The sequence below is a fragment of the Phoenix dactylifera genome, chromosome 7, assembly GCF_009389715.1.
Source record: "Phoenix dactylifera cultivar Barhee BC4 chromosome 7, palm_55x_up_171113_PBpolish2nd_filt_p, whole genome shotgun sequence".
Taxonomy (NCBI): domain Eukaryota; kingdom Viridiplantae; phylum Streptophyta; class Magnoliopsida; order Arecales; family Arecaceae; genus Phoenix; species Phoenix dactylifera.
In genome coordinates, this window is record NC_052398.1 from 8,081,254 (window position 1) to 8,106,355 (window position 25,102).

At 38.2% G+C, this 25,102-nt stretch overlaps 1 protein-coding gene across 3 annotated transcripts; it reads left to right on the forward strand.

The window, feature by feature from the left end:
- Positions 1–5,395: 5,395 nt before the first annotated feature.
- LOC103706497 (protein TPR3-like) lies at positions 5,396–24,355 on the forward strand. 3 transcript variants are annotated; one of them, XM_039128189.1, is made up of 26 exons: positions 5,396–5,771; positions 5,890–6,069; positions 6,146–6,259; positions 6,419–6,577; positions 6,695–6,717; positions 6,808–6,872; positions 6,990–7,113; positions 7,866–7,981; positions 8,206–8,383; positions 8,491–8,600; positions 8,681–8,750; positions 8,899–8,972; positions 9,130–9,225; positions 9,295–9,390; positions 9,543–9,670; positions 9,796–10,030; positions 10,120–10,281; positions 10,374–10,484; positions 10,669–10,815; positions 20,517–20,627; positions 20,712–20,891; positions 20,987–21,115; positions 21,221–21,316; positions 23,030–23,218; positions 23,414–23,571; positions 23,658–24,355. In XM_039128189.1, exons 1-26 carry the CDS (start codon positions 5,692–5,694, stop codon positions 23,866–23,868), a joined length of 3,342 nt encoding a protein of 1,113 aa, XP_038984117.1. In that variant the 5' UTR covers positions 5,396–5,691; the 3' UTR covers positions 23,869–24,355. The 3 variants fall into 3 exon arrangements, with proteins under 3 accessions (XP_038984117.1, XP_038984115.1, XP_038984116.1); XM_039128187.1 differs by having other exon boundaries at positions 6,695–6,872; XM_039128188.1 differs by having other exon boundaries at positions 5,692–5,771; positions 6,695–6,872; positions 10,386–10,484.
- Positions 24,356–25,102: the final 747 nt, after the last annotated feature.

A 25,102-nucleotide genomic window follows, 5' to 3' on the forward strand; every position in this document is an offset into this window, starting at 1 on the left:
TAATAACTATTGCAATTGTGAGGATTTGTATGAGCGTTTGCTTAGTCCCACATTAATTATTTGTAGAAAGATCTCGGATACTTCTAGCTAGCTAGTCTTTTTAGATGGGGTTTTGGATTGTTACCAATGATATCAGAGGGGATTCGGCTCATGGCCTATGTGGACTAGAAAACACCACAACACAGACTCATTGAGATCGGCCACGGGCCAATCATAGTGCATGTGGTTAGATTTGAATGGATTTGGACTTTTAGCATAGCAAGTATGTCAAGGCTTAAATGGAGGGAGCATGTGAGGAACCATGCAGACCTGTGTTTGGTTTTATATTGGTTATTTGTCGAAAAAATATTCGGTACTTATACAGGATTAAGAAACCCAAAAACTATCTTTTGGCTAGCCTTCTCACTTTCTCCATTTTCACAAAAAAAGAAAAGAGAGGAGGAAAACTTAGTGATTAAGATCCTGCTGTGAGCTAACCAATGGCTCCTGGGTGATGTCGATGACACTAGTTATGGGGCTTGTGCCTTCGTATAGCTAATGGGATTAACGGGATGAGGACCTACCTCAGACTGCAAATTTATCAAACTACTTACGAGTAGCTCAAGCAAGGTTGCCATTGGCTCATCCAAGCTCACTCAATTAGAAAATGCTCTTTCTGCGGTGAGCAATTAGAAAAGCACTCAATTAGTAAACACTAAGCCATATTCAAGACTCATCTAATAAATAATCCAAGCTAGATGGTATATAGCTCTCGGGATTCTAAAATAAGACTTTAATTTCCTCCCTTACTCCTTCCACTTGGTGAGTAAAGCCCCTGTTCCATGGTCGCAGCCTCGTTGTTCCCGGAGAAGCCGGTGTCGGCATCACCGTTGGAGGAGGAAAAGCAGAAGAAAAAGATCCGATGGTGCCGAGTGGAAGGGTTCATGGCCAAGGGTAAAGATGTCAGAGTCAGAGTTATTTTCAACTCCGTATTCGGCAATCAGGTGAAAAAGGCGAATGTGGCAAGGACTATCCATGATTTAGGTCCAAATTCAGTGTTGTTGTCTCTAGCATGATGGATACTCAGCACCCAACCTGAAACGATATAAAATATCAGGATGTTTGGACAGGATCTATTGGTTCATAACAAACCTCTTACATAAATGGCTCAAGTTTGGGTTCAAGCCAAGCCCAATTGAGATTGATGGCATGATAAGATAGCTCAACAGATTTTCTGATGGACATCATGTAGGCCCGGTGGGTCCCCCTCCACCAAGAAGAATCGGATATGACTTGCGTCCTCAGCAGGGACTTCTATTAATGTATTCCATATTCTATATCAGTCAAATCTCCACCATGTTCAAGTCTTCTGACCTGATGCACAGCTTAAGACCAAGAACATTTACCAAGTCTTACCCAATAGCAGTCGTCTTCAGTTGATGTAAGATTCATTTGATGGGAGCTCCAGTTTAAAAAATTTGGACCATATATGGGCGCTGCAAGTCGAGCTCCTTTCTCGTCAAAACCTCCGGCTGACCAACGGAAGTTGAAAAATGGAGTTAAAAGATATGCCCAAGCCAGATAAATATTTTGCAGAAACATTGGAAGTAAGTCAAGAAAATTGAAACCTTGAAAAGGACTTCGTCATAAGAAATGACGAAGGTTGGGTGGTTGGAGAACTTCCGTCCAATTAAAAATCTAGATGATTGAGCTGAAAATTCTATTGAATATATGAATTATGCTGGTACAATTTTTTTTTTTTATATATATATGGGATTTGAATCAACCCACTTCAAAACTGTAATTTTATGATTTTACTAATTAGACTGTCTTAACTTATGAATCTTATAAAATTTTCTGCTCCATTGTTCCAGCAGATCTTAAACTTTTATGTTCAAGCTGCATGAGACTATATAAATGACAGGCAATCTTAGCTAATATGCTAGACCAAACTTGATTTGATGTGATAAGTATATGACCTTAGCATGGATGCAACATGAGTTGGTTGTTTGTGGCCAACTCAGGATGAGCCAATAATAAAGTTGGCCAGACTTCACAATTAACCTTGGATCACCCGATATGTGATGTCTATCAATGAAAAAGAATTATACGATTTGTCTCCATTCATGAGTAGACGCTTTGTTATTTCGCACTCGAAAAATGTTTGCTACATCAATAGCAAACTGCATGGTGGTGGTTAAGTCAAGTTAATCAATTACTGCGAGTAATTTCTTCTAATGGAATAAATAAACACTGCAAAAATGTGGCATTTATGAATAGGCCAGCCATGAATTCATAAGAACATTTCGATTGGACTTATTGTCCTACCAACTTCTATCTATGCTTCCATTGCTCAATATCTATTCTCTAACCACTTAGGAAAGCATGTCATTTGCAGACGAAATTAGAGCAAGGAGACCCTTGCTTAAAAGTCACCAGTACAATAAACGAAAAGGATTACCGCTAGATTTGAGCTTTATTCAATCGATATTAGGGTTGAAAATGGATCGAATGTTAATACATCCATATCTATATTCTTTCACCAAATACGAATATGAATGTTAAATGGATACTGATACAAGTTTGATATTAGTTATATCCATATTTTCTCTATCTAGAATATGGATATAAGTCGGATATCATTCGGATATAAATTGGATGTTGAGTAGAATTTAATAATGAAAACTAAATAAATAACATAATCATAAAAGATTGAAACAAAATCTACTACTAAATATTGCAAAAGTGATGCAACAATGATCCAAAATATAGTTATTAAACTTGCATAAAGACTAATCATTGATACAACTAAATTTATATTAAAATATCTCAAAAATTAAAAATTAATTAAACAAATATAATATTATAAAGTATTAAAGATTTTCTATATCAAAAGCTTTTATTACTTCTTAATGTAGCATCAATAAAAAGGATCATGAATCATTTATTTTTAAAGAATTCCTAAGAAAAATTATATATGAATATAGGAATATGTTGAAATTATTGATATTTTAAATATTTTAGATAAAAAGAATTTGAAAAATACTATAAAAATTAAAATAAAATTATTCATTTTTATCAAAAGTAAGAGGATTGATTTTTTTATATAAAAATAATTATTAAATATAGAATACGACAACATATTTGAAATGATCATATTTTATAATGTGAATAAGTATAATAAACCATAATACAATAAAAGTGAATGCTGCCATGGTGGCTGAGTAGTGGGCAATGACCTAAAAGATCATAGTTTCAATTCTTTATATAGATCTGCATGAAAGCTTTAACCTGATAGGTCATGAAGTTGACTTAAGTCTTTTCATAATCATTTTGTATGCCAATTATTTAATTCATGAATATGAGAGGAGTTCAATTTCTGACCATGGATGGCAAAAGCTAAGACATGAGTTTAGGGTAAATAGGGAAACATGAGGGTTTATAAGAATATTAATCCTGAATTGCTCCAACTTTACAATAATGCAGAATTTCTCTAGACATTCCCTAATGTTAGTAACAATGTTGCCCTCACTTTATTTGATAAGACAAAGGGAGTTGAAGTCTACACTAGTTTGACTATCTATTAGCTTGTGTGAATAATATTAAAGAAAAATATATAGGAAATAAGCTCTATTAAGCAGAGGTTGTAGATAATTTTGCAAGCCCATATGTCAGTCATGGATATTCCACCTCACATAGAAACAAAACCTCAATCAAAAGCCTTGAATGCAGGGCATGATTTCCCCAAACAATTGATACCCCTTGTTACCATTATTAATTGCTATGCCCAAAATTAATAGCCATTATTTGTCTAGATTGGCTTCACCGTTGCAAAATTAATTGCCATTACAACAAAAACAAACACAATTAAATACACTTTTTATCTGATTAAACTAATCAACGAATAAAAACATATCCAGCCAAAATATTGTATAATGACGTCATAACAAAACAGTAGCCTGGAGGAATAGCTGCAAAAGCGAAAAATTAGGGTCCCCAAGCTAGGAATCCAAAGGTTCCTAATCCAATGTGGTGTCCGATAGATAGTCCAAACCTAGGAAATCACCAATGGCCTCATGCCACGTCAAATAGGTGCCGTGTTTGTAACGGATTCGGGCCGCAAAGTGAACGTTGCTAAATCTAGACGTGGAACAAAAACCTCCGTTCCACATCGGCCCGCTGCCGGGGGACTAAGGGCTCTTCTCGGGTCTTTTCCGCGGGTCCCACCACGCTCCATAGAACCTAATCCAATCCGTACACCATCTCGTTTCGCGCAGCTGTCCGGTACAAGCACCACGAGAAGGAAACATCAAAAAAAACCAACCCGTGAAACCGCGTCGCTCGTACGTTGCCGATCCATGCCTCTCTGCGGGACCCAGGTCCTCCTTCGACTTCTCTCCCGCACTCCCCCCCTCTCTTTTTTTGATTAAAAAAAAACATCAGAGCTTCATGCTGCTGATCGTGTGGATGGCACGAAACACCGTATGAGAAAAGAAAATTTTCTGGGAACCACGGTTGGGACGCGTAGCAGCAGTATTTTTTTTTTTTTTTTTTACATCAAGGGACTCACGTACAATGAGTATGAGGTGGTGCCTAAAAAAATTGAAAATTACCAAAAAAACTGTAAGAGAGATCGGACAGGTCTGCATACTCTTTTTTTTTTTTTTGTTTTTCCCCGACAGGCCCTCAAATCCCCATTGAGATCGGCTGACGTCGGCCCTACGACGGCTTCCGTCCCACGAGTCTAGGTGCAAAGAACAGCGATAAATATACGTTGTTTTCTAAAGATACGCTATTATCAACTTCGGATCTCCTAAAAATAAGTTTTAGGTAACGGACGCGCCGGATCCACCGCGTTACTCGCATAGGGGGGGTGTACCTGTCCAAATTCGCGTTTTCCTTCCAATTTCTCACCACGAGATGAGGAGAAATTAATTAGATCCCTGAAAGAGAGAGAGCAAACGGAAGGCTTTTATTCTAAGTCGTCGGTCACCTCCCCGCGACTTCCTTTGGTTGGACAGAATCCCGAGACCTCCTTCCGACAATCCCAAGCGCACCATCACCAGAACCCACCGACCGACACCCAGCGTTTCGTGCTCTATAGTCGTACATGTGGGACCCGCGGCAGTAGGATTTTTTTTCTTTTTTGGCTGTTTGAGGTGTCATGGTGCTGACTCGTCCGGAGAAGGGTGCCGGTGCGGGGGCCATCCTTTTTTGGGTCCTCACGAGAATTACTCCATGCCCCGAAACATCCCGAATCCTTCAACCCTACGCCAACCTTTTGATACGGCAATGTGCTTTTCAAGATAAATAAGCCCGAAAGTGATAAGCAAGGGAACATATCAAGAAATCAGCGGTCCATATCAAGGCTTCTACTTAAGAGCAGCCCCCACCCAACCCTCGCCTTCCCCCCCATCTCACCCCCCGTTAACCTTTTTTCTGCCCTTCATCTCTCTTTTCGTCCTCGTCTTTGTTTGTTAGCCTCCAATCCATCTCAACACCCCCTGCCCCCCAAAACAACCCCCTTCGGTCCGCTCCTCGACGGAGACTTTTCGCCCCATCGATCCGTGGAGATCGAGGAATCCGCCCCCGTCCCGATCCGATTCGTGGCCACCGGAGGCGGTCCTGGGCACACGATCTGCCTCCCATCGCCGCCGAGGGCTCCCCGACGACCCCGCAGCGCTGCCGTGAACGGAGGCGCCGCCGGACGCCATGTCGTCTCTCAGCCGTGAGCTCGTCTTCCTCATCCTCCAGTTCTTGGATGAGGAGAAGTTCAAGGATACCGTCTCCAAGTATGGAATCCAAGAATCCTCCTTCCCTTTTTCTTTACCCTTCTTCTTTCGGTTTCATTCCCTTTTTTTTTTTTTTTCCCCTTTTTGTTGATCGGTTTTCTTGTTTGGATTGCGAAAGATTGGAGCAGGAGTCGGGTGTTTTTTTTAATACAAGGCACTTTGAGGAGGCGGTGCTTGCCGGGGACTGGGATGAGGTGGAGAGGTACTTGTCGGGGTTTACAAAGTTGGATGACAACCGGTACTCGATGAAGATCTTCTTTGAGATCCGAAAGCAGAAGTATCTTGAAGCCCTTGACAAGTAACCCTCTTTTCCATCGTTATTTCTGTTGCAATGGTTTTCCTTTTTATGTACTATTTTTTTTTTGTGTTTCTAGGCATGATAAGGGCAAGGCAGTAGAAATCCTGGTCAAGGATCTTAAGGTATTCTCAACATTCAATGAAGACCTTTATAAAGAAATTACCCTACTCCTTACCTTGGAGAACTTCAGGTATTGTGACTGAATCCAAGTATTGGGCATACCGATCTTTAAGTTATAGACAACATCTTAATTTTTTTCTTTTTGATATTGAGTGAGAATTTAACTATTGGAGGTACCCAATCTTGATGCCATGAGCTATATCATAATTTGTATTTTTGTTAATTTAAGGGAGAACGATCAGCTATCTAAATATGGAGATACCAAGTCGGCCAGGGCAGTGATGCTGACAGAGCTCAAGAAGCTGATTGAGGCGAATCCCCTATTCCGTGACAAGCTGCAGTTTCCTACCCTCAAGACGTCAAGACTTCGCACTCTCATCAATCAAAGGCATGATTTTTTGTCTGGGGAAAAAGAAAGAATCTTTAGTTTTATGTGTTTTCCTTGTTTTTGGTATCTCCTGGGATTTCTGATGGTCTCTCTGGTGATATTGTGTTGTTTTGGCAGTTTAAACTGGCAACATCAGCTCTGTAAGAACCCAAGGCCTAACCCTGATATTAAGACCCTTTTCTTTGACCATTCTTGTTCCCAACCAAATGGTGCTCGTGTGCCTTCTCCAGCCCCCCCACTCACGAATGTAATGCCAAAACCAGGAGCATTTCCCCAACTGGGGCCACCACATGCGGTAAGTGGTAAAAGCTGACGTAGCCATTCAAAAACCGTATGCGTGCATTCTTGTTTCAAGTTGAATGCACTGACTTAGCCATTCAAAAACTTGATGTAATTGTTCATTTTTATTCAGCCATTTCAGCCAGCTGCAGCAGCTATGCCAACATCTCTCACAGGTTGGATGGGTAATGCTGCCCAAATGCCCCACCCTGCGGTCTCTGGTGCCCCACTCGGTGGCCTAGCAACTCCTAGTGCAGGTTCTTGTTTAGTACCCTTTTTTTTCGCTTTTTAAGAAGATCTACTCCAGTAGTTCATCTTTGTAGGCCTGTCATGGTCAAATGCTCAAAATACCACGCGTCTTTTGGTATGCAGGCATTGGGTCAACTCGTATAAATCATATTAAACTACTATTCTCTCTGTGCTTTAAGATGATCAGATCCCTTACTTTTGTATTGTGTTAATTGTTTTATGCAAGATACGCCATACGGGCCCAAACCGGGCGGTACGGAGTGTACTGTAACATATCGGTTCAGTACCAGTATCCGGTACAGATGGCGTACCGAGTATGCCAAAAAAATATTGTACCGTACCGACACTATGTTAGTGTGGCACCGGTACGTGGTCCGGTATCGAGACAACGAACTATGGTTGTATGCATCTACGATGGTTACAATGATAAATAACGACAATGTTTTCTATCTGTCTCTTAAATGCAATTCTTAGTATCACTATGATGCCCATTTGCACTTATCAAATTGTATTCAATTTGCCAAGTTGGCCATGTGTTGTTGATCTGATGGTTTTAGTTAGCAGTTTGGCGCTGTCATTTGGTGTTGTTTTACCCTCTATCTTGTATATGTTTGTAGATCAGTTTTTCTGAAGTGTCAGGCCCATATGTTATTGGTCTGTTTTATTTAAGTGATGCATGCATACACTTGCATACCACTTTCTTTTTGCCATATTATCGAGTATATGTATTAATTTTTTTTTAAAAAAATCATGTTGGTAGCTGCTCTCTTGAAGCGTCCTATGACTCCCCCAAACAGCAATCCTACCATGGATTATCACACAGCAGATTCAGAACATGTGATAAAGAGACCACGTCCTATGGGAATCTCCGAGGAGGTATTGCCACCCCCCCCCCGAATTTGTTTTGACTTTGATTCCCTTTTCCATGAAATGTTTCTGATTGTGAGAATGCTGGCCTCTTGCGGTGTCTTTGGCATATATGATTGATAAATTTATTCTTTCTTTTCTGTGTTATAAATTAGCAAAATTTTTAGATACATTGTCAGTTTTTGCACTTCTTCAGGACACATGAAATGTTTCTATTGCATTTACCTTTGCAGGTTGGCATGCCTACTGCTCTAAATCAGGGTACTCTGGCATTGCCTGTTGGATACTCTGGCATTGCACGGGGCCAGCATTCTTTTGATGAGTTGCCCAGGAATGTTGCAATGACTCTAAATCAGGGTTCTGCTGTCACGAGCATGGATTTCCATCCTGTTCAATTAACTATCCTTTTAGGTTAGAAAACTAGTGTCCATATTATCTTTCCTTTTTTCACTAAGGAAGGTTTTCTTCAGGGTTTGGATAGGTTCAGCTTTGAGTTGACTGTGAACTTTTGTTTCCAGTCGGAACAACTACTGGTGATATCTCACTGTGGGATGTAGCTTCTAGAGAGAGGATTTCTCATAAAAGTTTCAAAGTGTGGGATCTTCAAGCACGTTCAGCATCCCTTCAGGTACTCTAGTTTACCAATAGATTGTGAGTGTACTCATTAAATCTCCATCTTGGTTCTTACTTTTGTTTAATTATAAGCAGACAGCTCTTGCCAAGGATCCTACTATATCTGTTAAGCGTGTGATTTGGAATTTTGATGGTACTCAATTTGGTATGTTCAAAAAGAAAACTGGTCTTTCCCTATAGATTAAAGTCCAGTAATATGTATAAAGAGTAGCATGGGTAAAGCAAGGACAAAGATCTTTATTAACTATTTCAGGCATTTATGAAATTTGGATTGTCACCCTTTGCACTTGCAGGTGTTGCATACTCCAAACATCTTGTGCACTTGTTTACATACAATGGCCGTGATGACATATCAAACCCCTTAGAGGTGATTTTATGAGCTAACGTGTTTCTTGATACACTACTAAGTTTTACTGTCTATTATATTGGTGAATTTTTAAGCATATATGCCATTACAGTTTCTTCCTATGCCTCTCTGAGAATTGCAGAAAGGATTTCTTTTTAAGACTTTCATGACTTTTCAGATTGAAGCACATGTTGGCGGCGTTAATGATGTTGCCTTCTCTCAACCTAACAGACAAGTATCCATTGTGACCTGTGGAGATGACAAGACCATCAAGGTTACTCCGATCTTGTTTACAAGTTAGCTAGTTCTGATGCTTTTATTATTAATGATTATCTAATTTCAGGTTTGGGAGGCTGGTACTGGTGTGCTTCAGTACACTTTTGAAGGTCACGAAGCCCCTGTGTACTCCATATGTCCACATTTTAAGGAAAATATTCAGGTAACATGCTTTTCAGAATTTATATACTTAATTTAATATCTTATGATGGCAACCTAAAGGCCCCGAGCTAATAATTCCTTATTCACCTAAATACTTGCGTTGAAACTCCTTTCAGGGCTTTTATATTAATTCTTACATTTCTGCTTTTTCAGTTCATCTTTTCAACTTCTATTGATGGGAAGATTAAAGCATGGCTGTATGATAATGCGGGCTCAAGAGTTGATTATACAGCACCTGGTCAGTGGTGCACTACTATGGCTTATAGTGCCGATGGAACAAGGTCAATATGACGATCATTTTTCCCTTTTTTCTGCTTGCTTGATATTTTTAACCAGAACATGTCCATTTCTAATAAAAGTTCTAACAGTTTTTTTCCATCTAATGATGCTTCATGGACACATTTAGGCTGTTTTCTTGTGGGACTGGCAAGGATGGAACTTCCTATATTGTTGAATGGAATGAGTCTGAAGGGACCATAAAACGGATGTATGATGGTTTACGCAAACAAACTATGGGTGTGGTACAATTTGATACAATAAAAAATCGGTTCTTAGCTGCTGGAGATGAGCATATGATCAAGTTTTGGGACATGGACAATACAAACCTCCTGACAACCACTGATGCGGATGGTGGCTTAGCGGTAACTAGTCTAATGGCAATCCTTGTTCTTTGTCCTTAATCATGTTGGTGAGAGGTTGCGATTCACTGAATGCAACCTTATATTTCCAGGCATTACCACGTATCCGATTTAACAAGGGTGGGGCTTTGCTGGCTGTCTCAATGAATAACAACTGTATTAAAATATTAGCAAATGCCGATGGTCAGCTGCTGCTTTCCCTTGAAAATCGTTCATATGTTGCTGCCCGATCAGCTTCCGAGTCCATTACGAAGGTAGCTCGCTCTCATATTTATGTTTTAAGTTTGCATGGTCTGTCCTTGTTTAATTTGACAACCAATATGTGGTTATGAATTCTAATCATCAGACTGTGGTGCAAGCACCGGGGATTAGCCCATTGGCAACTGTCAGTGCATTGGCTGGACCTAGTGCTTCAGTTGCTGATAGAGGTGCTCCAGTGGCAACCATTGTTTCATTGGTAATATAAAATCTGTAGTTTGTAGTATGTGCCTCAAGTGTTAATAGATGCCTTTTTTCTTTAAATAAATTTAGTTTTTGACTATTTGTTCCCATATGTCTCAGAAAATGAGGATTATCTTAAGCATGGTATGCTTGGCTCAGTGGTAACTTACTATAACTTGTTGCTTACAAATTTATAACAGAATGGAGATAATCGGGGTCTGGGAGAAGTGAAGCCCAGGATGATTGATGAATCAATTGAGAAATCTAAGATTTGGAAGTTGACTGAAATCAACGAACCATCTCAGTGCCGTTCTCTGAGGCTTCCAGATAGTCTGATAGCAGCTAAGGTAAGAATGTTAAACCAGTGCAAACACTACATAGAATTTGGGAATGAAGCTATCTCTACTGATTTAGCACTGCAATAAGCATATGTTATATATCACCCTTTAGGATAACTTTAGGATGATGTTGCATTTCCATTTTTCACATGTTAATCCTTCTGGCATAATGGTATTTAGTACATATAGTCTTTGGTTTGTTGATTTCTATCCATTTTAGTCAGTTTATTTTGTTCTTACATCAAATCTGTTGAATAGAAATCTTGGAAGTGGTCATATTCAGCATTTCTTTGTTTGATTATATGCTATTGTGCTTTGTTTCCTTCCATTATATTTTATTTGGCAAAAGTAGTTCTGTCTCCTGGTCAGTGGAGTATATTCTGTTAGTGTTGCACCATGGCAAATGTACTTCAGTACATCTCTTAGACTCAAACTGGGACTCTTTCCCACATTCTAGATTTGTTAATCCTTTTGAGAGCAAAGATACTTAGATATAGAATTGTATGAGTACTGTTGCATGCTCAACAAATCAAGTGTTTTGAGATTCAAAGAGTGTCAGACACAACCGGAACTGTTTTGGAATTTGCATAGTTCTATCATTACATGATGCAAGTGCAAATTCATATTCTTGCTGTGAAATACATATATATATATATCTTAATTAAATGCCTAGGCCCATTCTTCCAAATGCTGGCGTGAAAATTACAACACCCAAAATTCAAATATTTGAGCTTGGATCCATGTTCTTGAACATGCATCCAAGCATTGCATCATGATTTCGTAAGACATCTCCCCTAGATTTAGTGATTTTTGAGAGATTTAGGCCCGATTTTGAGGAAAAAATAAAAAAGGGACCAAGTTTCTTACCTTAATGGATTGTTTTTGAAGCTTAAATCTGTGGATTTATGGTGGAAGAGCTTGAGATCCCAAGTTTCCGACCTTCCTCTTCATCTCCCCACATTTTCTGCCAACAGAACCATTGAATGGGGAGAAAAAAGAGAAGACAAAGGGGTCCCAAGCAGTTCCCCTGCATTTCGGCATTGAACTGGTACGTTCGGGGCGCAAAGCAACAGTAGTTCAGCTCAAATCACTCGATCTGCCAGCAGTTCGAACTGTTGCTCCCAATCTGCCCTTGAACCTGCCCTGTGTGAGCCGATCCACCTTGGATCAGTTTGAAGTTTGAACCACACAGTTCATACCGAACCAGGTGATTTTTTAATCTTGTTTGTAACTCAACTCCTGAGTACTTCCACTCTTTTTAAAAATTGCAAAAACTATGTTTATTCTACTCAAAATGCTTTTGTAAAGCTAGTTTTATTTGTTATCAGTAGGCGTTTAATTGTGTTTTCTACTTTATTCCCTTGTCAATGGAAACATATTCTGGTAGTAACTTTTTTGTTTATATATATGTATTAGAATATGTATAACCAATATGTTGCGAACAATCGATAAGACTTGAAATATCATTAAAAAATAATTGGGAAGAGTAATTCACATTGATGAGCAATGCTCGCACTATGCAAGTTTCAGCACCTTTGTTTAAGTAAAAAGGACAATTAACATTAGTTCTCAAGCATACATAAATGATCCAAAATGAAAAGGAAAAGACAAATAATGTAGTATTCATGATCAGCTTTGGTCAATTTTGGTCAAAACTGGCTGGGAACAATTGAAATTGGATCAAAACTGATTTGTCTTGGCTGAAAAAAAAAGAGAAAGTGGCCAAAGCTTGGTTTAGTTTCATCTTTATCCTGCTCAAAACCAATCCATCTCGATTGGAACTTGAAATCTCGAGGTGCAGGATGGTTAGTCAGTTGTCACTGTTCTAAATTGCCATATGCCGGGTTGTTTGTGCAATAAGAAGGTAAATACCGCCCTGGCAACCTGAAGTTTTACGTAGTGCTTTAGAAGTATTGTCTTCTAAAAACGCTTTTTGTTTGCTTTGAGATGCTGACCTTGTGATATGGTGGAGCTATATGAGAGCATCTCTAAATGCCAGCAATATCTACCATCTTCAGATTGTTGAATAATGGAAGTAATCAAACATAATTTGAGGAAATTACTATCAGCCCTTTTTGGATTGAGGCTAACAAGTTAGGTTTCATTGCCTTGTTGGCCTACAATACAATGTGAGCAATTTACTAGGGAAGTCTTGTCAGTGGAGACCACCACTGTCTATAACATCATTGAGTGTGATTAGATGTTGGACTTATGGTCTTTATTAGCGGATACTGCCTCTAGGAAGCTCCTTTAGAATCATTGTAGATACAATGAGAGGCAAACTTGTGAAAAGTAGTGAAGTTGATCCAAGAAGGAGATCTTATAACAGTGCATTTAGGATGTGAAAATTTTATGTTGGGGCACACATAAATTGGAGTTTATGTAGTGAATGCTTCTAGAGAGGGCGATGTCAATATTTTACTTACCTAACTATAGCTACAACCATTCAGTCTTTTCTCAACTATTTGGAGTTGGCTTATGGATTCTTATTCTCTAAGTATCCTATTTAGGGCCACATGTGATGTACAACCTAACATTCACGTAAATCAAATTCTGATCTATTTCATAGTTTTTGACATAATTTTTGCAATTGTTTATCAACCTAGCATCAACCCTCCACCTTTCTCATCCAAGCTTGGGACCGGCCATGGTAGTGTTCAATACCAATACTTTATTTGAGGGAGAATAAAACTGATGCTGATATGTGTGAAACTAAAGTTAGGTAGCCTTTCATGTGGAAGCTATTTTTTGGAGAAAAGAAACATTGATTTGCATATATAATTTGAAGAAGACGGTTCCTTGAGGGAGATGGATCTCTTCCAAAGTTAAGGAAGTTTATGTGAAAGAAAAAAAGAGAATGAAAGGAATTGCAGTAGGAGGCTACTAGACTTGAAAATGTTGCTAGGAATTATCTGGGGAAAATTTTTAAATGGATATAATATATATGGTGGTTGTACTAGATATAGCGATGCCAAATTTTCATTCTTCCTTTGTTGTTATCTCGACCTAAATAAAAATGTGGGTTGTTTTGATTGAAATGAATACATACAGTCTTCCACTCTTCCTCCATACATTTGATTGGGGATTCTTGAGTAATATGAGGATTTTAGTAATTTACTTAACTTCATGATGGGGGAGGAAGAATGACTGCATCAACATATTATAGATTGTCCAAGGCAACTGTAACCGAACATAGTAGGGGTTCTAAAAGAAAGGTATAATCTATCTGACAATTTTAGTTGAGAGTTAAGCACAAATTCTTCAGCGTGGGGGATCATTGGTTAAACAAGGAAGGGAGCACGGAATTGATGTATAACCATACTGGCAAAGTGGCTGTGATGAAGTTTTTGCATGTGTAACATGTTTGGGATGTTTTTAACCTGAGATTTGCCTGAAATGTTTACTGGTCTGAGTTCGAGATGTGTTGTGAGACCAATTAGTAAGCCACATGTTATTCCTTGATTATACAAGATTCTAATTGCATGATACAATCAAATGAGAGAAGGATCTGATTAATCAGGGTATTGATTTCCAGGTTTCCAAATAATAGAATGATTTGACAAAATACTCTTAACATCATGCGCAGAAACGATGGTTTTGAGTCCATTTTGTATGATTCATTCGATTGGAGGCTATTTTCTTTCCTTTCCATTGAATGGTTATCCTTGATTTTTGGTAATATGTTTCTGCTAATCCCATTACCAAAGAAGTTAGTCCCTTTTGTTAAATATATTACAGTAATCTTAATAAAAGCAGAGAGCGTGACCTTTCATTATTTCAAACATTCAGATTGAACCATTTTCCTCCCTTCAAAACCTATCCTTCACCGAACATAGGTGTAAAAATTTGACTCCCTAATTTAGCAAGTTCCCAAAGAAAGAGTTTGTCATAGCTTAGCAAATGTGAGTTCATCTGTCGTTAGTATATTAAAAGGAGTGCACATGTTTTTTTCCCTTCGGTATTGTCTAATAGTAGAACTCTTAAATGAAGTATTTCAAATGCTTTAATGAGTTTTGATCTGTGTGCCTTCTTAAACAAGATATTGTGCTTCACATTCTTATGAAATCAGAGTAATCTATCATTATATCCATAAACAGTGCAATTTGTATCCATGCTGCTTGGACATGGAAATGAGAATTGAATTCAGACATATATCTTAGATGTAGGTACACATGGTGCAAAACAAAAATTTTAATTAAATTTTATGTGATTGACAAGTGCTTTGTTGTTAGTGCTAAGTAATTATAATTGATTAACTATTATCACCATGATAATGCCACTCCTAATTTCATATCTTGAAAAAAGTGTGCTGCTAGTAATTTGGTTTTGCATCATAGAGGTTAGAATATTCACCAGTAGCATGAATTTCAAGATTGTTTGATTGTTATTTTTATTTAAATTCAACAGTATTACCATCAGTGATGATTTACAAGGAACTTGCATGTTAGGTAAAATATTGTCTTCTAGGTTAGTTTTGTGTATATACTACTATTATGAAAAAAATACATGTATCTTGTCTAACTTAAGGGGAAAAAGGTGCAACTTTTCACAAATTTTTTACTGCCTCCATTTTTAAACAAGCTTCGATAAGAAAGTAGGCTACTTGTATTGAACCATCTTTATAAAAGAGGAACAAGAGGTGAAAAGGAGCAAAGTCTCGTTTCACCATTGTAGGTTGAAAGTTGAACAAGATTAGTGTTTCTAGTGCCTTGGGAGAAGGCATCAAGGACATGAGTTTGGTGGCCAGGGATGTGGATGGATCGGACCTATGTTGAACCTCTATGGATTCAAAGAAATCCAAGTCTTCTGCGAGTGTAGGCTAACTTTTTCTTTGTCCAAAATCCGATTTTGAGTCAAAATAAACTCTAGCTAGGAACTTTGATTAGGAGGAAAGTCATGAAAATGGGGGGCAATTTGATAGGAAAATAGGGAAGAGGGGCATGGAGGATCTACCAAACTTCTAATAGATATAGAGTGGAAAGTGCAAGGTTCGCCGAACCAATACTGATGGTCGTATCAACCGGCTACTGGTTCGGTCTAGTATTGATATGTAGTTATGTACCATACTAACTTGAGGCATACCGAACTGGAGGGAGTGAGAGGGAGAGGGGGAAAGGGAGGAGGAGAGAAAGAGAGAGGATGGGATGGATGGTGTACCTCCAATGTCATTGTCGTCTTGGCAATTCCATGGTCTTCATTGGCGTGGTGGTGGCACGATAGCAATGACGGAACCCTAACCCCAGTGAGAGGTTGCGACTTGCGAGAGGCAAGGATAATTGGGAGAGAGGGAAGAGGGGAGAGGAGGATCAAGAGATAGAGGAGAGAGGGGAGAGGGGCAAGGAGGATTGAGAGAGAGGGGAGAGGCAAGGAAGATCGAGAGAGAGGGAAGAGAAGGATTGGGAGGAGCCGTGACTCGCGACTCAAATTATAAATAACCAAACCGTTTGGTTTGGTCTGAAATTGGACGGAACCAAACAATTTTGCCTAGTTTAGGTCGGTTCTTAGCTAGAACTGAATCGAATAGCCACCATCTTGGTTCTTCGCTAGTTTGGTTCGGTATGCCCCAAATCGCCCAATTCAAGATGGTTCGGCTATACTTGTGGAAGAGGCTTGACAAATCTAGCTTTGCCACCTCAACCAAAGGAATATCATTACAAGAAGAGTTGAAGAGGGACCACATTGTGATAGATGAAGTCTAATTAACTATGATAAGGCAATGAGAGGACCTTGAGATCTATAAAACTTGAGCTTATGATGGGAAAAGAGAGAGGAGAGTAGTGCGAAAGAAATGGAGAGGATGAGATAACAAAGAGGAAAGCGCACCAATATGACGAAAAAGGGAAAGGAGTGACTTATGGGGTTTTAAGTTTTGAGATGATTTTTAATCATGCCTCAAGTATAGAACAGGTTAAGTTGTGCTTGTATTATTAGAATTTGGTATCTTGTGGGGGTTAATTGGATGTTGCTGGCAATCCATATCAACTTTTTGTTAGATTGGGCTTTGCAAACTGGGGTTGGATCCCTAGTCCATTAACAAATGTTGCACTTACCCATGATATATTTTGAAAATGTTGTACAATAGGCCATGGTAGAAGGCATAGTCATGAGAAAACAATTGTGCTTAATTTTAAAGGTATTACCTTTTTGTCTCTATGATATTACATTGTAGACCATGACCATGATTGGCTGCTTGCTTTTGAGGAATAGACCTGAAACTTCATTTAGATGTTACTATATTACCACCCTACTTCGTGATACCAAACCGTACCATTCAGTACTAGGCAACCATACCAATATGATGTGAGGGTTGAACCCACCTTTACTGGGTGGAACCAATCGATTTCACTTGGTTTCGTGTGATACCAACTTGTACTGCCCAATTTTGGATTGTGCCATGGCTGAGCATGAGAAAAGGTTCTCCCGACCTTGTATCATTCATGGGGCTGTATTATACCATATTGAGTGTACCATACCATATCGCTAAGGTGCTGGTATGATACTCGGTTCTAGTATAGCAAACCTAGTTGCCTACTGATCTAATCCATAATTTTAGGAGGAACATGATCTCCAAGTTCGTGTACTTGGCCATGTTATTAAAATCTATTTGACTTTCCAAGCAAAAATAATGAAAATATCACACTTGGAGCATTTCGTGGATTTCCTACAATCTAAAAATTTGTTTCTTTTGCCTTGTTTTCCCTCCAAGAGATTTTGACTTTCTCACACTTGAGACTCGACATACAAATTCTAAGGATTTTTAAGTTGCCAATTAATAGAGTGTCCCCTATTTATTTAATTGTTTATGAACCTGCACTCTTTCTTTTGATTTCAGAACATTTTTTTCAACTAGCTTGACAAAATTTTGATGAAGATGGATTGAGATGTTGAGTACTGTCAAGAAGAAATTAGCTTGCAACTCTTGAGAAATTACAAGTGCAAAACATCATTCCAAATTGTTACTCCCCTACTAGGGTATAACTTTTTGGTGCGTACCTGTACTCGATGTCAATAAGATCAGGATTGACTCTTATTTTAAATTATAAAAGGTTTCGAATTGGATTGAACCATGAATCACAAGTTTTTTTTTCCACTATTTTTGGGAAAGTCCATATAAGAATATGATTTTGTTTAAAAATGAGTTAATTGTACAGTAGGTGAATGAATAATCTAAGACATGGAGTATACTTTCGACTATCATAAGGCTATATATAGTATGTCCAATGAACAAACATCATATCTAGTATACTAGAAAAAAAAAGAAAGAATTATATCTTGACTGACTGCAAGAATATTATGATTTTCCTTATGCTTTAACTTTATGAGTTCCAAAAGTATTGCATCTTTTGTTTTCGAAATTGGAAGCGGTATCTAAATTGCTAATTTTATGTTATCAAGCCTTATTATTTGAAAAGTAAATAACTGTAAAAGCCATCAACTTGTATAAATCATAGAAATGGATTTCTTATTTGCTTTAGTATAGATGACATGAACTTGTATTTTATGATCTTAAGGGGTCTATGATCCATAATATAGATCTGGATCTTACAGTCCTCTTTTATTCTGATCCAACGATGAGATCCATATTATTTAGGGCCATTTTGGTTCTGGCTTGTAAGCCCCGGATCATGGATAACTAGAAGGAAAGTTGTGAGTTTATATTGTTTGATTTAGGAATAGATTAACAAATTGCATGTAGTCATCACTGCGGCCTCACACAAGATTTGAAATGAATAGGCCATGTCTTTCCTATATTTTTTTTTTCACAAAACAACAAAATTTAACCATAAGTTCATGTCTAAATATGAACTTTCTTGTGTGTGCATCTATAGATAGTCATACATATGCACATACACACATTTGGTTATATAATTAATCTCATGTTATCTTTAGAGTGATCTTCCTAGATTCCCTTGGACTTCGGAGCAATATAGAGAAAAATAGCAAGAAAGCTGAGCTCATATAGGAAATTAAACTCATCTTTTTGTAATGAAATTAAGAGAGCATAGAATTCAATATCCATGATTGACCCTTTAAATTTGGCTAAACATGTCGTTTACCTGACTTTGGCTGTATGGTCCAGAAAGTTAGGCCTATGTCTGCTCTGAAGCTTGACCAGGCCATAATTGATGGCTGACTTAAGCCAAGTAATTCATATCAACCACATGGTGAGAATAAGGTAATATAACAAAAATTTCGGGACTAGAAAGCCACAATAGAAAATTTTTTGTTAATAGCACCTGACCTAGCTGCCAAACTAATGAATCAAGTGTGCCAGCTAGTACAACTCACTTTATGTTAAACAGAGCTGGTTTGGGTTTTAATTTACCTATAAGCAATGGTTGGCTAACATTTAAAATTTATAGCCTTTTTGCTTTTACATGCTCAACAAGACAAAAGATTGGAAAAAATATTAAAGAGGAAAGATGTGTAAAAGAGGAGAATAGCTGTACAACAACACTAAAAGGGCAGCTAAGCTAATTATTTTAGAAAGGATGTGGTTTGGTTCTTATATAGTTTTTATATATTCCTTGTCATATTGAATTCAATTCTCGTGTCATAAAGTTGATAGTTTGAAGAATTAAGATATCATCATTGGGCTTTTAGTGATGAATGAGATCTTAGTAAACAATTAAAATATGCAAGGATATAAATTGAAAAGCTGCAAAGATGAGATCTCAAAGTAAGATATGTGGTTGAACAGGTAGGGTCATAAGTATGTTTTTTACATTACACAGAGCTTTTAGTGGCTGCATAACTTGATATTATGGGTTGGCTTTGTTAAGACAATAGCATGATCGGGATATGAGGCATTATAACAGGAGAAGGATGTGGTAGAAACCAAGGTCGAAGGAACCGGTACCGGGCACCGTACCGGTTTTCCAGCCGGACGACTCGGTACAGGCCGTGCCGGGCCCATACCGAGAGAGGGACCGTGGGAGAGACAAAAAGATAAAAGAGAGATTGAGCAGGGAGGGAGGGCCAGGGGAGGGTGGCAGACACAGGCGGAGTGCTGGCAGAGGTCGGAGGAACTCCGCCGGCGTCCCGCCTCCCCCCCCTGCGCTAGCTCTCTCTTTCCTTCTCCTTCTCCGGCTCCGGCTCCGGCTCTAGCAACGGGTTCCATTTCCGTTGTCGGAACTGTACCAGTGAGCTACCGGTACGATTCAGGATGGTCGGAACCGTCTAGTTCGAGACGGTTCCGCCGACCCTGGCAGAAACATAACAAAGTAGATAAGAGAATTTGAAGCTACTTGTTATTATGGAAAAGTTAGCCCTTTTTGTCACCACTTTAATATGTTCTCAGGTTGAATGGTTTATGCTTTTTGAGTTTGGTTTCTCAGATGCGGATAAGAGTGCTGAGAGAAAAAAGTACAACTACCTCATCTAGAGCACTCTAAAATGGCCAAGATTGCTATTTGGGAGTAAGAAATCCTTATAGGAGATGCAAAAACTCATCGGTGAATGTACACTACATGTACAACATGATTGTGGTTTATATTCAGGTCAGAAACACCAGATATAACACATCAAAAGTTGTTACTCTTGAAAAGTTATATATTTTGAAGAGGACATGTCAAATAATTTCATTTTGTTTACACAAGTTTCCTTTCAAGGTTTGAAGTTATTATTTTTTTCATGGAGAATAAATAATTCATGTCCTCAGATGCAGGTTCCTACTTAGGGTTCTCACTTATTCTAATGGTCCCATGTAGGTGCCAAGATTGATTTATACGAATTCAGGACTTGCTATATTGGCACTGGCATCTAATGCTGTTCACAAGTTATGGAAATGGCCCAAGACTGATAGAAATACTTCTGGAAAGGTATTGGATTTTAAGCTGCTGTTACTTTTTTTCATAATGTCCTTTTTTGAAACCTTAATGCATCTTGATGCTTGGATTTTCCAGGCAACTGCAACCGTACCACCACAGCTGTGGCAACCTTCGAGCAGCATACTAATGACTAATGAGATTAGTGATGCAAACACAGAAGAAGCTGTTCATTGCTTTGCACTGTCAAAGAATGATTCATATGTTATGTCTGCATCAGGTGGAAAAATTTCCCTTTTTAATATGATGACATTTAAGGTAAGTTGCATCATGCTGATGTCTTCATGTTGCACTTTTGTTCTTACTTGATCTACTTGGTGGTGCTTATAAAGCACATATTTCACATATTGCAGACTATGACAACTTTCATGCCCCCTCCTCCAGCAGCCACTTTTCTTGCTTTTCATCCGCAAGACAATAACATTATTGCCATAGGCATGGAAGATTCCACAATCCAAATCTACAACGTCCGCATTGATGAGGTTGCTCTCATTTTTCTGAGTTGAAAATGTACTTGCTAATGATGATAATTAGATTATATTGTTATTATCGCTCTTGTTATTTTTTTTTAAAACAATGTTTTACAGGTAAAAAGCAAGCTTAGAGGGCACCAGAAGAGAATTACTGGCCTTGCCTTTTCTAACATGCTAAATATACTTGTCTCATCAGGAGCAGATTCTCAGGTATGTTAGACAATGAAAGGATTCTCTCTTCCAGCTTAATTTAAAAGAACGCATGCACGTTGTGGGCCACATCCAATAGTAAAGATATTTCAATCGCAATGGATACCTTTCTAGCTAGGAAGCACTAATACTTAAAATTACATCTGTGTCCATATTGGATACACTTTAGATACTTTCTCCATACTTCCAAAATGAAGGGGAGGGTCAATTTTGTAGTCTATGATATTAGTTTTAAAATATGAAGTATGGATTATGGTCTATGGCTTTGAATGGTGACTAAAAGTTAATGTTACGTTATAAAATATGGGTTTTTTTAATTTTAATAGCCTTATGTATTTTATAAATGCTTTTTTTACATACATACTTACGTATTTGTATGTATGTATGTTTGTATGCATGTAATATATGGAATATATTGATATATGTATGTATCTATGTACATATAGAGTTGGACTAAACACTTTCCATTAACTTCTTGAAAGAAGAGTTAATGATTTTAAAACCAATGATAGGATATCCAAATTCAAGATTTAAACTATTGTTGTGATTTACACTACAAAAAATGCCTAGATATTTTAGGTGTCTCTATTCTCTAACTTATGTATCAAGTCATACAAAAATGGACAAGTGTTAATTAGGCTCATAAATTTAAAATTCACTTTATGCATCGTGTTCTACATTGCTTGGAATATGCTAGATTTAAATTCACTAGATTTTGATGATTGACAATAGTAAAATATAGTACCATGATATTAAAACTATCCATTCAGACACCACCTTGATAATTAGGTTAGAGACCACCAAAATATGTCAATTTTGGTTTCTAGGCTTTTTTTTTGTAGTGTACATCATGCTCAACAATTTGGATTTTGAATTCAAATAGCCCATCATTGATTTTAATTATTAACTCTTTTTTCAAGGAGTTAACATAAAGTGTGTGGTAAATAATGTCTACTTATATACTAATATATATAGAGAGAGTCAGGTTGCAATGCACTTGAGTGCATTTGGCCATAAATACTTTCCAATAGAAAACTATGGTGAATCTCTCAAAATGCAAATTGACACCGTTGATTGTGATAAATAGTGCATAAAATACCTAGAGACAAATGCATTTTTGATATCTTTTACCTATGCATCGAATAGTTGAAAATGAACACTTTTAATGGTATCATGCCATGTTTTTATTTGATCTATACGCTAGGACTCAAATCAGCTGAAATTTGATTTGTATATGTATTAAAGTATTTAGATCAAGATCAATATTTTGGATTAGCAAATTATATATTTTATGATATACTAGCTCACTAGCTATATTGCTATCATTCATTTTTGTACTCACTTGATGCATAGGCAAGATATCTTCAAAATAAATGATTGTCTCCAAGCCTTTTATTCACCATAGATCATCATCAAAGGTGTTGATTTTCATTTTTAGAGGTTCATCATTGATTTCCATTAGGAAGTATTTGGGCCAAATGCATTCGAATGCATTCCAGCCTAACTCACACACACACGTGCGCGCACATGAGTGCGCGGGCGTTGTCATATCCTAGCTATATCATATCCTACTTTTTTCATGATTTTCTATATCGGCGTTTATCCGTATTGTGTCATATCTGTATCTTGTATCCTTGTTTGTGCTTCATAACCTTCTAGCCTTAGTTATGTGAAAAGCAAGTAATTCTGTGAGTTCTTCTGATTTTTTTCCAGCTGTGCATATGGGGAACGGATGGATGGGAGAAACATGCTAGTAAATTTTTACAAATACCTACTGGACGAGTGTCAGGTCCTCTTGCAGAAACAAAAGTTCAGTTTCACCATGATCAGCTCCAACTATTGGTTATCCATGAGACACAGCTGGCAATATATGATGCAGCAAAATTGGAATGCCTTAAACAGGTGAATGCTGAGCATTCTTGTTTGTGTGAATGTGCACTTCCTTTCACATGTATGCATTGCATCACATGTGCAGCAGTTTTTATGTTCCATATATGCATAAGAATTGCCTTGTTGAGATATGATCCTGTCAATGCCTTGCATATGTTGATTGGCTGGTTGCAAAGCTTCTTTCTTATTCTACTACTACCATGACAGTGGGTACCCCGAGATGGAATAATTACGCATGCAACATATTCATGCGATAGCCAGATGATATATGCAAGTTTCATGGATGGAAGCGTGAGTGTCCTTACAGCAGCCCTTCAATTGAGGTGTCGGATTAGCCCCACAGCCTATTTGAATGCCCAGTCCAGGTATCTTAGTGCTTACTGAAGAGTCGTTGAGTGGATGTATACTTTTTGCCCAGTTTCTCTAAACTATTCAATTGTGTTGGTTTCAGCGCAAGTGTATATCCACTTGTCATTGCTGCCCATCCTTCTGACCCCAGTCAGTTTGCACTGGGACTGACTGATGGGAGCGTCCAAGTGCTAGAGCCTCTAGAAATGGAAGGAAAATGGGGAACTGCACCGCCACCAGAAAATTGTGCTGGATTAAGTGTTAGCTCCAGCCAAGCTATTGGAAACTCTGCTCCCGATCAAGCATCAAGGTGATGATAAATGCCAAGAGCATTAGCTGACTGACAGGTTTTCTTTTCTTGCTGTTGCTCTTAAACATCCAGTGTTGCAGTTACATCAACTTGTCAGACACATAAATCACCTGAAGACAGACTGCAGTTGACACAAAATTGTTGCCCAGTTGCTCAAGACATTCTCCCCTGAGAGAAATGACTGACATGCACAAAGGTTAAACAGAAGCGTAGAATAGAGATGGGAAAGAGGGAAACCGGAGTGGTCTGGGTTTGGCTACTTCGTTTTTCGTCTAGCATCCCTCCCTGAGTCAAGTGTCAGATATGGGTAGAAATAAGTTTATTTAGAAATGAAATTTTTTGGCTGATGGAAGTTTCACTTTTACATTGTATGGACATGTATATTTGTTCAAAAATTTCAGTCATGTGTGTGCATGTTACTGACCCTTCATTTCCCCTTAGTTTCCCCGGATTTCTGTATGATATGATGCAAATTTTAGCAAAAGCTCTTTTTGAAACAGGATACCATCTTGGCTAGAAAATGGCAAATTCCTTGATTAGTTTAAAAATCACACTATCCGCAGCTTATCTTATCCAGCATTTCTTTACCCCTTCCCACCTGAGATCACTTGGCAGCTTAATTTTCGTTTGTCTAGGGCACCAAGGATGAACCAAACTGTGTCATCTTGTAATTTTTTCGTCAGTAGTTTGGGTATCAGTTGGGTGCTAATATAATTTTGGGAGGATGATAGATGACACCTGTACTTCATTTTTTTTGTCTTTTTCTCCTGTTCTGCTTGGAATCCATTAATACCTGAGAGCTGATTCGAATATCAGCTGTCTTCTCTCAACCGAGTACGGCCAGCAGTATAAGAAACTCTTATTTGTCCCTTCATTCAGGCAATCTTCATGAATCCTTGCCAGAGCATGCCTTCTGGTCCTAAATCTACTTAGTAAAGCTTATTTGCTTCCTTCTCAACAATAATTAGTAAAGCTGAAGATTGGTGATATAAGAGGTGTTTTATCTGCTTCTGGACTTGATAAGTGTGGTGGTACAAGATGTGTCTTATGTGCATTTGAACGTGTCAGGTGTAACAGTCCTCACAATGCCGTAGGTCCATACCGGTTTGAGCGGAACAGAGATGTCCTTTAATCATCTAATACGAGCATCCCGATCCAATGGCCACCTCTTACATGCCCTTGGAACAAAATAGGAGGCACTTGGAGAGAAATATGGGATTAGCAGTGAAGTGAGGTTA

Excerpts from the sequence above, each read along its gene's own strand:
- LOC103706497 (XM_039128187.1), top strand. The coding sequence starts at position 5,692 with ATGTCGTCTCTCAGCCGTGAGCTCGTCTTCCTCATCCTCCAGTTCTTG. Across the intron at positions 6,070-6,145 it reads TATCTTGAAGCCCTTGACAA|GCATGATAAGGGCAAGGCAG; the intron begins GTAACCCTCTTT and ends TTGTGTTTCTAG. Across the intron at positions 10,031-10,119 it reads ATGCGGATGGTGGCTTAGCG|GCATTACCACGTATCCGATT; the intron begins GTAACTAGTCTA and ends TTATATTTCCAG.